The sequence below is a fragment of the Anoplophora glabripennis genome, unplaced genomic scaffold, assembly GCF_000390285.2.
Source record: "Anoplophora glabripennis isolate ALB-LARVAE unplaced genomic scaffold, Agla_2.0 scaffold333, whole genome shotgun sequence".
NCBI lineage: Eukaryota > Metazoa > Arthropoda > Insecta > Coleoptera > Cerambycidae > Anoplophora > Anoplophora glabripennis.
The window spans coordinates 149,675-163,266 of NW_019416412.1; the positions used below are offsets into that span (position 1 = coordinate 149,675).

Here is a 13,592-nt window from a genome sequence, read left to right on the forward strand (position 1 = left end):
CAAGACAATTAATTAAGGCCCTTTCCAACGATAGCGTTGTAATGCTTCCGTGGAGGTATCGCTTTCGTTTCTCTTTTAAAGCGAATAATTTTTGCACAGGACAATGTCGACAGAGAGCTCAAAAATATAGACATGGAGATAAAACAAATGGAACTTATTGGCTCTAAACCCACTTGCAACGAAAAATGGAATTTATTTATGATGGAATTTATTTAGGTGGTGAAAATTCTAAATATTTGGAATTATTTAATTTTCGTGGCTGAAAGCATACATAGGTATTGAATTTTCGAAACCGAAACCGAAAAATATTGTGAGTTATTAATTATAGTTATTATACATATTTCCTTTTCTGCTGAAATATGAAATAATATTTCCGCGAAGCTAATTGTATGATAAATGTAATATTTTCATAATTTCTAGTGCTTTTAAATTCCAAACATATTCCTTTATACGTATAAAGATTCGACTTACATTTAACAACATGTCAACAGTATTCCTTTTGTTGGGTGATACGAAGCCAATTAGCAAGTGGATACCTTTGTGTAAACTGAGGAAATGTTTAAATACAAAAACACTTGATACCTTCTTTCCACAAACAAAGGTGAGGAACTCCAGTGTTGCTGCAAAACGCAAATACGGACGAGAAACCATTCTTAAACAAATATAATGAGTATTTAATTGTAATTTACCAGAAAATATTTAAAAAATATAATAACGTAACTCCAAAGTTGGTAAACCTGAATCAGATTTGTGCCTGCTTTAAAATCCTTTTTCTACCGTTACCTCTTGAAAGAAGATATAATTTCAATGAATATAATTCAATAAATATCACAGTTTTATATTTTTCTAATCATACATCTATTTAAATGTTATTATATTACTTACTTGAGCATGCAGTACACAAGTGCTGATCAAGAGGCCGATGCAAGTCACTGTTGCAACAGTCAGGCAGGACAAATAGAGAGAGTGCTTCAAACGGATGCAATATCGATGATAGAGGGTTTCCAGCTCCATACCGTCCACTGAAAATGTAAAAAACCATAGTTATGATTATATTACATATATTATATTNGAAAGCATAGCTATACTTTTGTGTATTTTTAGCAAAGAAAAGGGCTTAATTTAATAACAATACCAAATAAAGTTATAAGAACTGAATATAAGTTGCTCAACGATAAAGACTTCCCATATCGGTATCAATTTTTTGTAACTGAACTATCAATATCTATAATATATAATTCCATACCGTCCACTGAAAATGTAAAAAACCATAGTTATGATTATATTACATATATTATATTATATTATATTATAATGTTGAGTGGAATACGTATTAAATCTATTATACCTATGATCTTAATATAAAAATAAAATACGCTCGTCATATGTCAACCTATATTCATAATTAATTTCCCACACAGTCTTTGAACCTGAACAAAAATTTCAGTATACTAAAGCTTGTAATAGACCCAATACATTTTCCGCCTATTTTAATACCTGATAGAAGCCTCTGGCATAAAATGCAACCGGAACAAATTTTAACGAGAAAGCTGCTGCATTGTGCTTACAAACGTATTGAAATATTATATATACTGCAGTAATTATAACTTCCTGTAGTCGAAGTTTGTTGCAATGCTCAACTAGCTGTTTTATGATCACTGTTATAACTATATAAACGTATGTATTAATTTCAAATAGGTACATAACGCATCGTATATTTGAGCTGGTTTCAAATCAATAGGTGCAGATAATGTTAGATATTTTCACTATAGTTTAAATTTTCTTAGAGAAAGACAATACAATTTTGAAGCTTCTCCTGTTGCGGTTTTGATAATCTGAATGTAAATACGATAAGTTGTCGATATGTTGTAGGTTTAATATAAAACTATTCAAACTATTTCAAATAGGGTTTTGTTCTAATAATTAATGTTAAACATTTTTCTTCGGGATGCTAAATCATAAATGCAGTCTATGTCAATCATTTCATGCTTAAATGCATGTAGATATATGTAAGTAAAATGGGTTTATTTTCTATAGATTGATTTATAAGTATATTAGATGCATTAAATAAACAATTTACTAGCAAATATTATTTCAAGTTTAATTATATCTTACTAGCCAACATATACTCACAGATTATCACTATTATGTACATCTGTAAATAAATTACTATTAATTTAAAGTATACCTATATTAATATGTCCCTGGCACGTCACCAAATCGTTTTTGTAACGTTTTCACACCGAATTAAATTGCATTTTATGGCATATCAACATTCGTATTTCTGGAATAAAATCCCTGTTTACTGTTCTAATTTTATTTAACTGTACAGTTTTAACAACGGTTATACTCACAAATAATGTTACAAATTGATGAAAAACTAATTAGTTTAGTTAATCGCAGAGTATTTAAAAAAACACCTACCTACATACATACAGGGTTTCTAGAGATTAACTTACAATGTTTCAACAGCAAAAAATTATTTCTAAAGCTTGTTTTCCTTACGAAAGCCTCGGCTTCCTTGAAATGTACCAGTAGAAGTTTTCCACAACAGAATATATTTTTTCTTTTCACTAAAGCCGATGGAGTAGACATTGTAGGCACTCCCAGAAGGATACACACGATTATTGGCGAAAACATAAAAAGCTCTATGGTTGAAATAAAATTGAATAGTTTTATCTAGACCACAGCAATAATTCAATCCCTGGAATTTTATTTGACTTCTGTATACAAATTCAACATATCTATAACAAAGAAAATAAAATGTATTTATCTTTATTAAAAGTATATTCTGTTGTGTTGTCATTACATCGTTTTCAAAATATTTTGTCTCCTAGAAAATATGTAATAAGTTTACTTTAAACCTACATTTATTTGCAGATACAAGATGCTTTATAAGTCGTTATCATTTTTGCTAAAAAATTTAAATGATCTTAACCCCGTAGAACCGAGTGCTGAAACGTTCGTTCTATTAAAAACAAAAGGCGATTGGAATTAATAAAATTGAAAGAACGTTTATAATTACTTTCTTTTAATAATTCAGTTTTCTACTTTTCGATGTAATTATCAGAACCATTGAACTGTATTAATTGAGGTTTAAGAAAAATATGTATAACTCTAATGAAGTTACTGTTAGCTCCACCTTCTTGATGAGAATATAACGTACATAGGTACAGTTCTCCATTACTGCTGAGCCATTTTAATCTGAGAATAATCTAGATATATGATCCATACTAAAGCAATTATAATCACCTGCCATGCTAACCTCTACCAAATATCTAGCGACCCTTTGCAAAACATAATGTTAATTTATCCCAAAGTATACCGCAATGTACCGTAAAACTATTATTCGGCTTTCCTGCAACCGTAAAAGCGATATGGACTTAAGATTGTTATCACGTATTCGACAATAACTACCGGCAACAGCTTGGCTAACAAATGTAGCCCTGTCTAATTAAATACGAATGAAACTTCCCCCGTTCGTGACTATTTCAAGCTGAAATATTGTTACTATTTCATTAACAAAGCAAAATTTTAGGGGGTGAATATTTGAAGTTTGGGAAACAAGTTTATATACACCTTTTCATTTAATTTTGTACTAGGAATATATGCAAAACAGAGAAACATGTTTAATGTATTTTTTCGCATTTTTACCGATAATATCCTATTTTGTTTGTGCTGGTGCAGAGCAATATTAAACTTTTATTAGAATTCCGGGAACTGATATCCCTAAAATTCCGCTAATTTTCCGCATTTGCAAAATAATACTCGGAGATATGTGAAATTTAAGTCCCCTTGTTTGGAAATTTAGACGTAGGCAGAGGCAGATAATGTTGTACATTCGAAAAAACGTGGGTGAAAACGTGCAAATGCTTTCATTACCATATGATGACCGACACAGCCAAAGTACAAAATAAATTATAAAGTTAATGTTGTTTTGCCGAACAGTTTTCGCTTCATAAAGGATAAAAAACATAGTTTTCCAAAGTTTAGTTAACTTTTATTCTATGTAAGTTACGGAATCACTTTAATTACTTTAATTGTTATCCATATTCATGTGAGAATATTTTTGAAGACGTCAATTGTTTTTTTCAGAGAAAGTAAAACATGCATCACTCTTATAAATCTAATATATCTGAAATCGTTGTCAGTAAACATAAGTGTCAAGACATTGATATATTATAGGCGGAAATTCTTATGGCTAATGTTTTATTTGAGTGACATCTTATTTTTTCCTTAATATGTTGCAGGTCTTTCATCAATAAACTGTCGATCAATATTTCATTTTGTTTATGTGCTTGAGTAACTGACTTTTCCCTACTCTATGTTTTTATAACATAGATAAATTGACTTTCAAAAACGTTGGACACGTTGATGCATATTTAAAAAGTAACACGGCGCCTCACAAACACGGTTACCTTTTTTCCGTAAAGTATAAGAAAAAACAAGAATGTTTATGCTGTTTTATAAAATTCTAATATTTCTTGTTCTATTTTATAACAATGTTTAAACAAATATTATTTATCTTAAATAAATGATGCGTTGATGAGAACTACAACAGTACAAAACAAATTTGATTTAATTTGCCAACTGTTCGACCCTCTTCACCCAATCACATAGCTTACTTTCATTCTTTGACGTCAAATGCGAAAGACAGCAGGAAATACGATAGAGCAGGGGCAGAAGAATAAAGGAAATCAAACGCATAGCTATACTTTTGTGTATTTTTAGCAAAGAAAAGGGCTTAATTTAATAACAATATCAAATAGAGTTATAAGAACTGAATATAAGTTGCTCAACGATAAAGACTTCCCATATCGGTATCAATTTTTGTAACTGAACTAGCGTTTTTCTATAATAATAAAAAAGGAATTTAAAGTCAGGTAGTATAATTTTATATTACAAATGATAAAATAATTAGATGTTATCATCAGTACAAATTGGTAATGTTTTCAAAAGCCATGTTGGTAAATTTAACAATAAAGAACTGGTAAATGATTTTGTCAAAATCATATAAAAAATGAAAAAGTCTTTGTAACGAGTTTGAAAGGGGACAACTAAACAAACCAATTTAATTTTAAAGCTGTATTGAATTTTAAGACCATCATTTTAACGTTTATCGATAAATAAGTCTTCTATTTAGATACGATTAAAATATAAAAAAGTTCATGCTTTGCAAAATTTCTATTAAAGTCCTTAAAAGAAAAGGAGAATTTTTATCGGAAGTTATATAAAAACAAAGCGCTTTCCTTAAAGAATCTATGAATGAAAATCTTCGGAACTGAAATATTAGGAAACGGAAGCTGCTTTGTGCTAAGTTCCTGAAGGAGTTTGATACTACATATAATGATGAAGATGTAAGGGTTGGTAAAGAAAAAAAGTATTTTCTTTCATAAAGATAGCATCTATTAAGTTTAGGTAAGAGAAATTGGAAAATTATTATACGGTTGGTTAAGATCTTTCAAAAGTAAGTAATAGTCAACGATTTTCCCTTTAGGACTATCGATTGATTAATGATATTAAAACTCGAACCCAATTAGTAACTTTGCCATCACACCGATGCAATTTTCCAACCCAGCCACTCGCCGTCTGAAGTTTTCCAGATGATTCGTTTTCGCTGCACAACCTACATCTTGGCATCGGAGTTAATGAAGCCCAAAACTCCATAGTGGAGTGGCAAATCAGAAGCGGCCGAGTTAACTCGACTACTGTAACGATGTTGACTGAGTCAGTCCGCCATCTATCCGCCCTTAATTGATTCGAAATTGACCTGGTTTACACTAGGAAGTAAATTGCATCTAGGCATTTCTCAGAGTTTTATATTAGTGTTTACTTTGCAGTATCGTATTTCACACTTTCAAGTGTCAAAGGGGCGTTGATAAAGTTTCGAGCAATTAGGAATATTTATCGAGGAGGCAAAATAAATGGCTATTTTTGCGCCACGATGGCAGACGAGAAGATTTTAAGGGAAAAGTTTAATTGGTCGTTTATTTTATATCAGCGCTTTGATTGCAAGAGTTTTGTGAAGTTGCTCGTGCAATTTATACTCAATTTTTTCAACTAAATCTTTTTAAGTAGCTTACGACTGGATAATATAATAATTAATATTAATTTCATCCAAGAAGGAAAACTACTTCATAGAATAGCAAGAATACAGGATATTTCTTAGAATAATTGTATTATTTAACGATTTTCTATTAATTATATGTAGGCAAATTAAAACATTACCAACTAGTTTTCTCTCTTAAATAATTCAGCATAACGTCAGTATCATTGTTTTCAAATTGAAAAAGTAGAACTCTATTGCGAAAGCTACTCTATAAAAAGAATGAGCAATCTAAATTTCATCTACGAATACCAGCTAGTCTAAATTTCATTTGAAATTTTTTCCTTTTATGAAGCTACAAAGCGTATGTACTTGCATACCGTGCCGAAGTTCCCGGGGAAGTAATTTGCTTTTTATCTTAGTTCCCACAGGTACGGTAAAACTGTTTGAAAAGCTAAACCAGCCCGTCCTATTGTCTGCTTTATTTGCTTTCACGGCAACAACATACTCTAATGCTTTTACTAAATATCGCGGTGCCTTTTCGCCCAGACCTTAATGTTTTAAATACAGTTGCTTTGAAATTCATTAGCGACTTTATTCGCGAAGCGAGATGCGTATTTGGAGTAGCCGCTAAGCATTTGTCCCATTAGACGCATGAAGGAGAGAGGGACGCAAAAAGTCACTCTTAATTAAAAAGCGCATCATTTACATTTAACTTCCAATGTTTTTTTTGGTGTTGTTTATGCTGTGGCCTGTTTTGGTTGCAGACATACATTTCATTAGTCTCAACTACTATCGAAATAAATGAAATAGACCTTGAGTTTAGAAATCGATATTAGTAGGGTCGATAAAATTGAAATTTGGACCATATATAGCCTCACTATTACTAAAAATTGTGTGTGCTAAAATTTCAGTTTCGTTATCCCATTTTTTAATTATTAATGAAAATGTGGAAAAAATCACGGTTTTCTACCTACAAAATTGATACCTCTCACTTTAACTCGCCGTAATTTTGTTAATTGATAAAAAAATTCCAAGTTTTTACTGACGATAAGTCGAACTATTGTCTTTAGTACTGTGAAGGTCATTTGTCTCAAAAGCTCTTCTTTTTTATATTTAAGCAAAGCAGAAGGGAGTGCTATATCCAGAAATATTGCGTTCTTTAAAAAAATATAAAAAACTGACACAGGTAGTAAATAACTTTGCGCCTCTACGTTTTCTAATATTGGTTTCCAAGCTCAGGGGTCTATTTCATTTATTTCGATAGTAGAAATATTTGACTTATCTTTATTGGTCTCGAGCTAGGTTCACAAGTTTCGTGGAATACAACAAAGTTTCCCCTTTAGTTCTTTAAATTTTCTGTAACAAAACAATACAATTAGAACTTCCGGAAGCTTCAAACTTGAGTAACTAGGATGTTCGACTGGAGACTGTCTCCGCATCTGATAGTTTCCCAATCAATTAAATCGCCAACGTCGTGACTCAATTTTTTACGTCCCCTATAGAGCATTCCTTTCTAAAAAGAGCTAGTCTATTTAAAATATGAGTACCAAGACTGAGGGTACATTTAAAAATCTATTATATATTTATAAGTATTTCAAATATTATAAATATTTACTTGACGGTGTTTTAAATGACAATTATCCATAACCTGGCAACACAGCTTTACATAAATAATTGGAAGATGAAAAATTACCACAATTAATAGCAATTAGTAATGAGAATATTATGTAAATCAACTAAAAAAAATAAATCCCTGACACGTCAGTGAAAAAATAGCAGGTATAAAATTGCGTGACTGTATATAGCTCTCTATTTATAAAACAAGGAAAATTAAGAAAAAATTTTAAAACATAGTTGCAAAGTTTATATTTTACTTTGTAACGAATGTAACAAAGCAATTATCAATGACGTCTCTGCAACCAGTATACTTTATTTCAATATGTCGTTTGGGAGTATCTTAGCAATATGTTATTACAAAAAATATAAAATAAATGAGTTTTACTAATTTTATTAAAAACAGTTTTATTTGGGTATATTTACACTGTTTTTTTGTTTGCAGTGTATATTTGCTCAGATCCCACGTTTAATACAAAAATTGTTTATTTTCATCGGTCGATATTAGCTGTTCTGTTAAAAGTTAAACATGGGATTGCGAATATTTAAAAATGAATTATATCAAGTGGCATGGGTAGAAACGGAATATTTGCGAATGAAAAACGAATCATTAATCTAAACTGTGATGAGCTTAAAACGAATCTAAGGCCTTCAAATACTTTTAAACTCCCCTTTATAAAAAGAGGAATTATTAAAATTTAAACGCGATAAGAATAATCTTCCCTGAANTTTTTTCTGGACAATGGTTCATCATCACTACTCAATTCAGACTCTTCAGCGGGATCTGCGAACAACTCCAGAGTGCCTGCAACATCGCCCACTTCTTCGTATTCTAGATCATTTTCCTCAATATCTTCTGTATCTGTCAGGATATCTGGGTCTGGAGGTATTATTGCTACGTCAACATTTTCCAAATCGTAGAAAAATTCATTATCCTCAAATAATTGTTCTATTTCTTTCACGGTCAAAAATTTTTTAACACTCATATTGCTTTCAGCCAACGTCCCAAAAATGGGACACAATGAAAAACTACTATTTTCGAGTCGATAATAACAAAAGTCGAATTCTTTTTATGATATATCTTAAAACGACACCTTTGTTCACTATATTTTTGGCACAACTTGTATAATTTAGAAAACACATTCATTAAAAATTGGGAAGGTAGTGACCATAACCTATACGTTAAAAATTATTTACTTTGAGCATATGTTTTATGTTAACTTTTTAAGCCTGCGCGCCATCTATTGAAAAATATCCATAATTCCAGCTTAGATTTAACCCTACATGCAACTAAAATAAAGTTTTCTACAATATTACTACAGGTACGTGTAAAAATATATGCGTCCCAAAATTGGGACGTTGGCTGGTTTTGGGTTAATTAAAAAGCGCATCATTTATATTTAACCCCCAATGTTTTTTTTCGTGTTGTTATGCTGTGGCCTGTTTTAGTTGCAGACATACATTTCATTAGTCTCAACTACTATCGAAATAAATGAAATAGACCCTGAGTTTAGAAACCGATATTAGTAGGGTCGAAAAAATTTGAAAATTAAGGTGCTAAAATTTCAGTTAGTTTCGTTATCCCATTTTTTAATTATAAATGAAAATGTGGATAAAATCACGGTTTTCTACCTACAAAATTGATTCCTCTCACTTTAACTCGCCGTAATTTTGTTAATTGATAAAAAAATTCCAAGTTTTTACTGACGATAAGTCGAACTATTGTCTTTAGTACTGTGATTTGTCTCAAAAGCTCTTCTTTTTTATATTTAAGCAAAGCAGAAGGGAGTGCTATACTCGGAAATATTGCGTTCTTTAAAAAATATATAAAAAACTGACACAGGTAGTAAATAACTTTGCGCCTCTACGTTTGCTAATATTGGTTTCCAAGCTCAGGGGTCTATTTCATTTATTTCGATAGCAGAAATATTTGACTTATCTTTATTGGTCTCGAGCTAGGTTCACAAGTTTCGTGGAATACAACAAAGTTTCCCCTTTAGTTCTTTAAATTTTCTGTAACGAAACAATACAATTAGAACTTCCGGAAGCTTCAAACTTGAGTAACTAGGATGTTCGACTGGAGACTGTCCGCATCTGATAGTTTCCCAATCAATTAAATCGCCAACGTCGTGACCCAATTTTTTACGTCACCTATAGAGCATTCTTTTCTAAAAAGAGCTAGTCTATTTAAAATATGAGTACCAAGACTGAGGGTACATTTAAAAATCTATTATATATTTATAAGTATTTCAAATATTATAAATATTTACTTGACGGTGTTTTAAATGACAATTATCCATAACCTGGCAACACAGCTTTACATAAATAACTGCAAGATGAAAAATTACCACAATTAATAGCAATTAGTAATGAGAATATTATGTAAATCAACTAAAAAAAATAAATCCCTGACACGTCAGTGAAAAAATAGCAGGTATAAAATTGCGTGACTGTATATAGCTCTCTATTTATAAAACAAGGAAAATTAAGAAAAAATTTTAAAACATAGTTGCAAAGTTTATATTTTACTTTGTAACGAATGTAACAAAGCAATTATCAATGACGTCTCTGCAACCAGTATACTTTATTTCAATATGTCGTTTGGGAGTATCTTAGCAATATGTTATTACAAAAAAATATAAAATAAAAGAGTTTTACTAATTTTATTAAAAACAGTTTTATTTGGGTATATTTACACTGTTTTTTTGTTTGCAGTGTATATTTGCTCAGATCCCACGTTTAATACAAAAATTGTTTATTTTCATCGGTCGATATTAGCTGTTCTGTTAAAAGTTAAACATGGGATTGCGAATATTTAAAAATGAATTATATCAAGTGGCATGGGTAGAAACGGAATATTTGCGAATGAAAAACGAATCATTAATCTAAACTGTGATGAGCTTAAAACGACTCTAAGGCCTTCAAATACTTTTAAACTCCCCTTTATAAAAAGAGGAATTATTAAAATTTAAACGCGATAAGAATAATCTTCCCTGAAAGCAACGTAATATAAACATCTTTCTCATTTTCATCAGATCGTTGTAATCTTCTTAGACGAAGGCATCCCACAGTGATAAGTTGTTTGAATCCCTCCAAATATTTAGTTTTTTTATGTTTTTTAATATGGTGCTTAACTTTGTAAAACTAAACACAAGATAATCATTCACCTCTTGGAAACAAGTATTAAAAATAAACATCTTGACAAATCTGATGAAAACAGATTTAATCGAATGGAACTAAATATAGGCGCATTTCATGAAACGTAGTGTTCTCCATAAAATTTATACACAATAACGATACATAAACACAAGTAAAACACAACACGAAATAAATAGAGGAATTTTACTTTAAATATTTAATCAAGTTGCGAGCCTCTATCATAATTTACTTAATTTCACTTAAGTCACATCTTTCTCTGTCTTCATAACAATAACTTACTCACTTTTAAGTTAATAACAAACTATTTGCAGCGTTGTTCAAAACAAACCTTTATTATTTTGTGAAGAGTGTCCTCTTAATGAAGAACAAAAATTAGTCGAGTGATCTAATTAGCTACTAATGTAAAAATCATTAACAGAAATTAATCCAGTAAGAAAATGAGATTTTCCTTTCAGTTTTAGCTCTCCACTGCTTCATACCTACACTCCGACATCTGTCATGAACACAGTTAAGTATCAAAACGTTTAATTTGAGCTATACAACGTGTACGGTACAGAGCCTTATATATAAAGAGAAACAAAGTAATTTCAATCCCCTCAAAAAGAAACGTTTCCAATTCCGCAATTCCTGCTTTGAACTGTAGATAAAAGGAATATCCGCCCGGGGCAATATATGTGATAAATATCCTCCGCAATTTTGCAGTACGGAAAGAAAAATGTTTTATTGCTGTCTAATGGCGAAAAGTTAAAGACGAAACAGTTCGTTCGAAATTTATAGATACCTAAAACGAATATTCGCTGATATAAAATTGACAAAACAATATAGCCACTGCCGAGTATACTATACAGGGTGTCCAGGAAATGGTAGGCAAGGTATCTTGGAGGCCTCCAAAAAATGTATAGCCTATTGTCAATTTTCAATTTCTTGTGAAAGATAAGATATCTCTAATACTACCTTATCAACAATTCTAGTATTTTATAGTAAATTTATATTATTGTCAATGATCTCAAATTCATATTTCTTATGTAAAATCCAAGCAAAGTAAAATTTTTTCGTACAATTTACAATCCCTTCCCAATATGCTGCCTTCTGATGAAGTAAACATGTTGGCACTGAAGAATATTCAAGTCAAGGTATCCATTAACTAAAACAAATTCTCGCACATGTGCGACCCTCATCACTTACTCTCTGTATCGAGATGACTCCTTAACATTTCATCTGTCCATTACTTTTAGCTGCTTTCAAAGGAAATCAAACAAGAACGCATATCCGAATGTCCAAAAAAAAAACAGATCATATATTTTCTATCAATTTGCGTTCAAGGCCAATTTTTTATTACTTCCATTAAAAAATACGTATACGAATATATATTTCAAGATACATCAGGTAGTCGAAAATAGAATAATTATTATACATTTTATAATTTCAGTTTTTTTATAACTGTCAGATAAGGAATGTTCTATTAATCAGTATCCTTATTTCAGTTAAACCTAGGAACCATAATGGTACCCTTTATTGCAAATTTCCTTAGGATAATTTTGAAAAATTGCATTTTCTTTCCACAGCTGATTTACTAAACCTTTTATTCAAGAAACTTTCCTTCGGTTTCCGACAATTATTATGCTGACAAAACAACAGTACTTTTAATCAGTCGCCTCTTCTTTCACAATTGAATTTTACAATTTGACTAAATAATGCGAAGAAATGTTTGTTGAATGTCTGCCATTATCTTCTTTAGAACACAATTAATTGCTGTATCAATTAAGGCTCTTCACAAAAAATTAGTACGAATTGCGCTTTCCACAATAACATCTAAATGAGAAGCTTAAAATTTCAGCGTTGTTAGCGAGTAAAACGCTTCAGAAACAAATAAAATAATTGAGTTCCGCTTAACGCAATAATAAGACGACCGAAATCAACAAACAGGTATTATTTTGTATTATTATTAACCAGAATTACTAACCAGAAAGTAAGAAACATTATTTTTTGAGTCCACACACGTAAATATGCATTTATTTTCATAGCGATAAGTTCCTTCGGAAACGAGGATTTTAGTTAGTGACCAAATTTTTTTAATTTGGATACACTTGGTCACACAGCTTGATGACAAATCTAAAACTTGGCACATTTAAATTATTGTTTGACTTGGTAAATATTTGCAGGATCAGATTACTGATTATAAAGTAAGAAGTTGATTAGAAGCTGTACCAAAGCGCTTGCTTGTAAGATCATGTAACGGGTTTGGATTGTGTTGATCCCAAAGATTTTCCTGTTATTTGTTTTAATGATATGTAATCTCGTTTGGAATACCGCAATAAAATAAATTACTCTATACCGAATCGTATTGTGTCATAAAATTATAATTGGGTAATAAAAGAGCAATGGTCGGAAAAATGGATTATATTGTTTAGAAGGGAAAAACTGAGAGTATTCTCAAATTTCATTGCTCGTTAAATATTCCCGTCAGAATCTAGGTGTGGCATATTTATTCCAATAATTTACGGAGCATAAAATCGGGGTCATAATTCACTGGTTAACAGCCTGTTATATCGACATTATTACGTATATGGTCCCTATCTTAATTACCCTTCCGAATTATTAATATTAATATACAGAGTGGCCAAATGAAAACGAAACAGAGCCATTTTCAGGAACTGCGTAAAGATTGTAGAAAAACGCTCTGGTAATTTTGACTCCGCCACTTTCACGCCCAAGCAAGGGGGGGATTTAAATGGCATTGGGTGTTGAGTAATATTTCTTTTGAAAGCTC

At 30.9% G+C, this 13,592-nt stretch overlaps 1 protein-coding gene across 2 annotated transcripts in view; it reads right to left on the bottom strand.

Moving 5' to 3' along the window:
• The window catches only part of LOC108913278 (adenylate cyclase type 2), a 115,843-nt gene that overhangs the window by 67,596 nt on the left and 34,655 nt on the right, over window positions 1-13,592 (bottom strand). For both annotated transcript variants that reach the window (XM_018718809.2, XM_018718808.2), the window contains exon 2: window positions 886-1,022. In XM_018718809.2, the coding sequence (XP_018574325.1) occupies window positions 886-1,022 (137 nt within the window). The remainder of the gene's footprint in view (window positions 1-885; window positions 1,023-13,592) is intronic.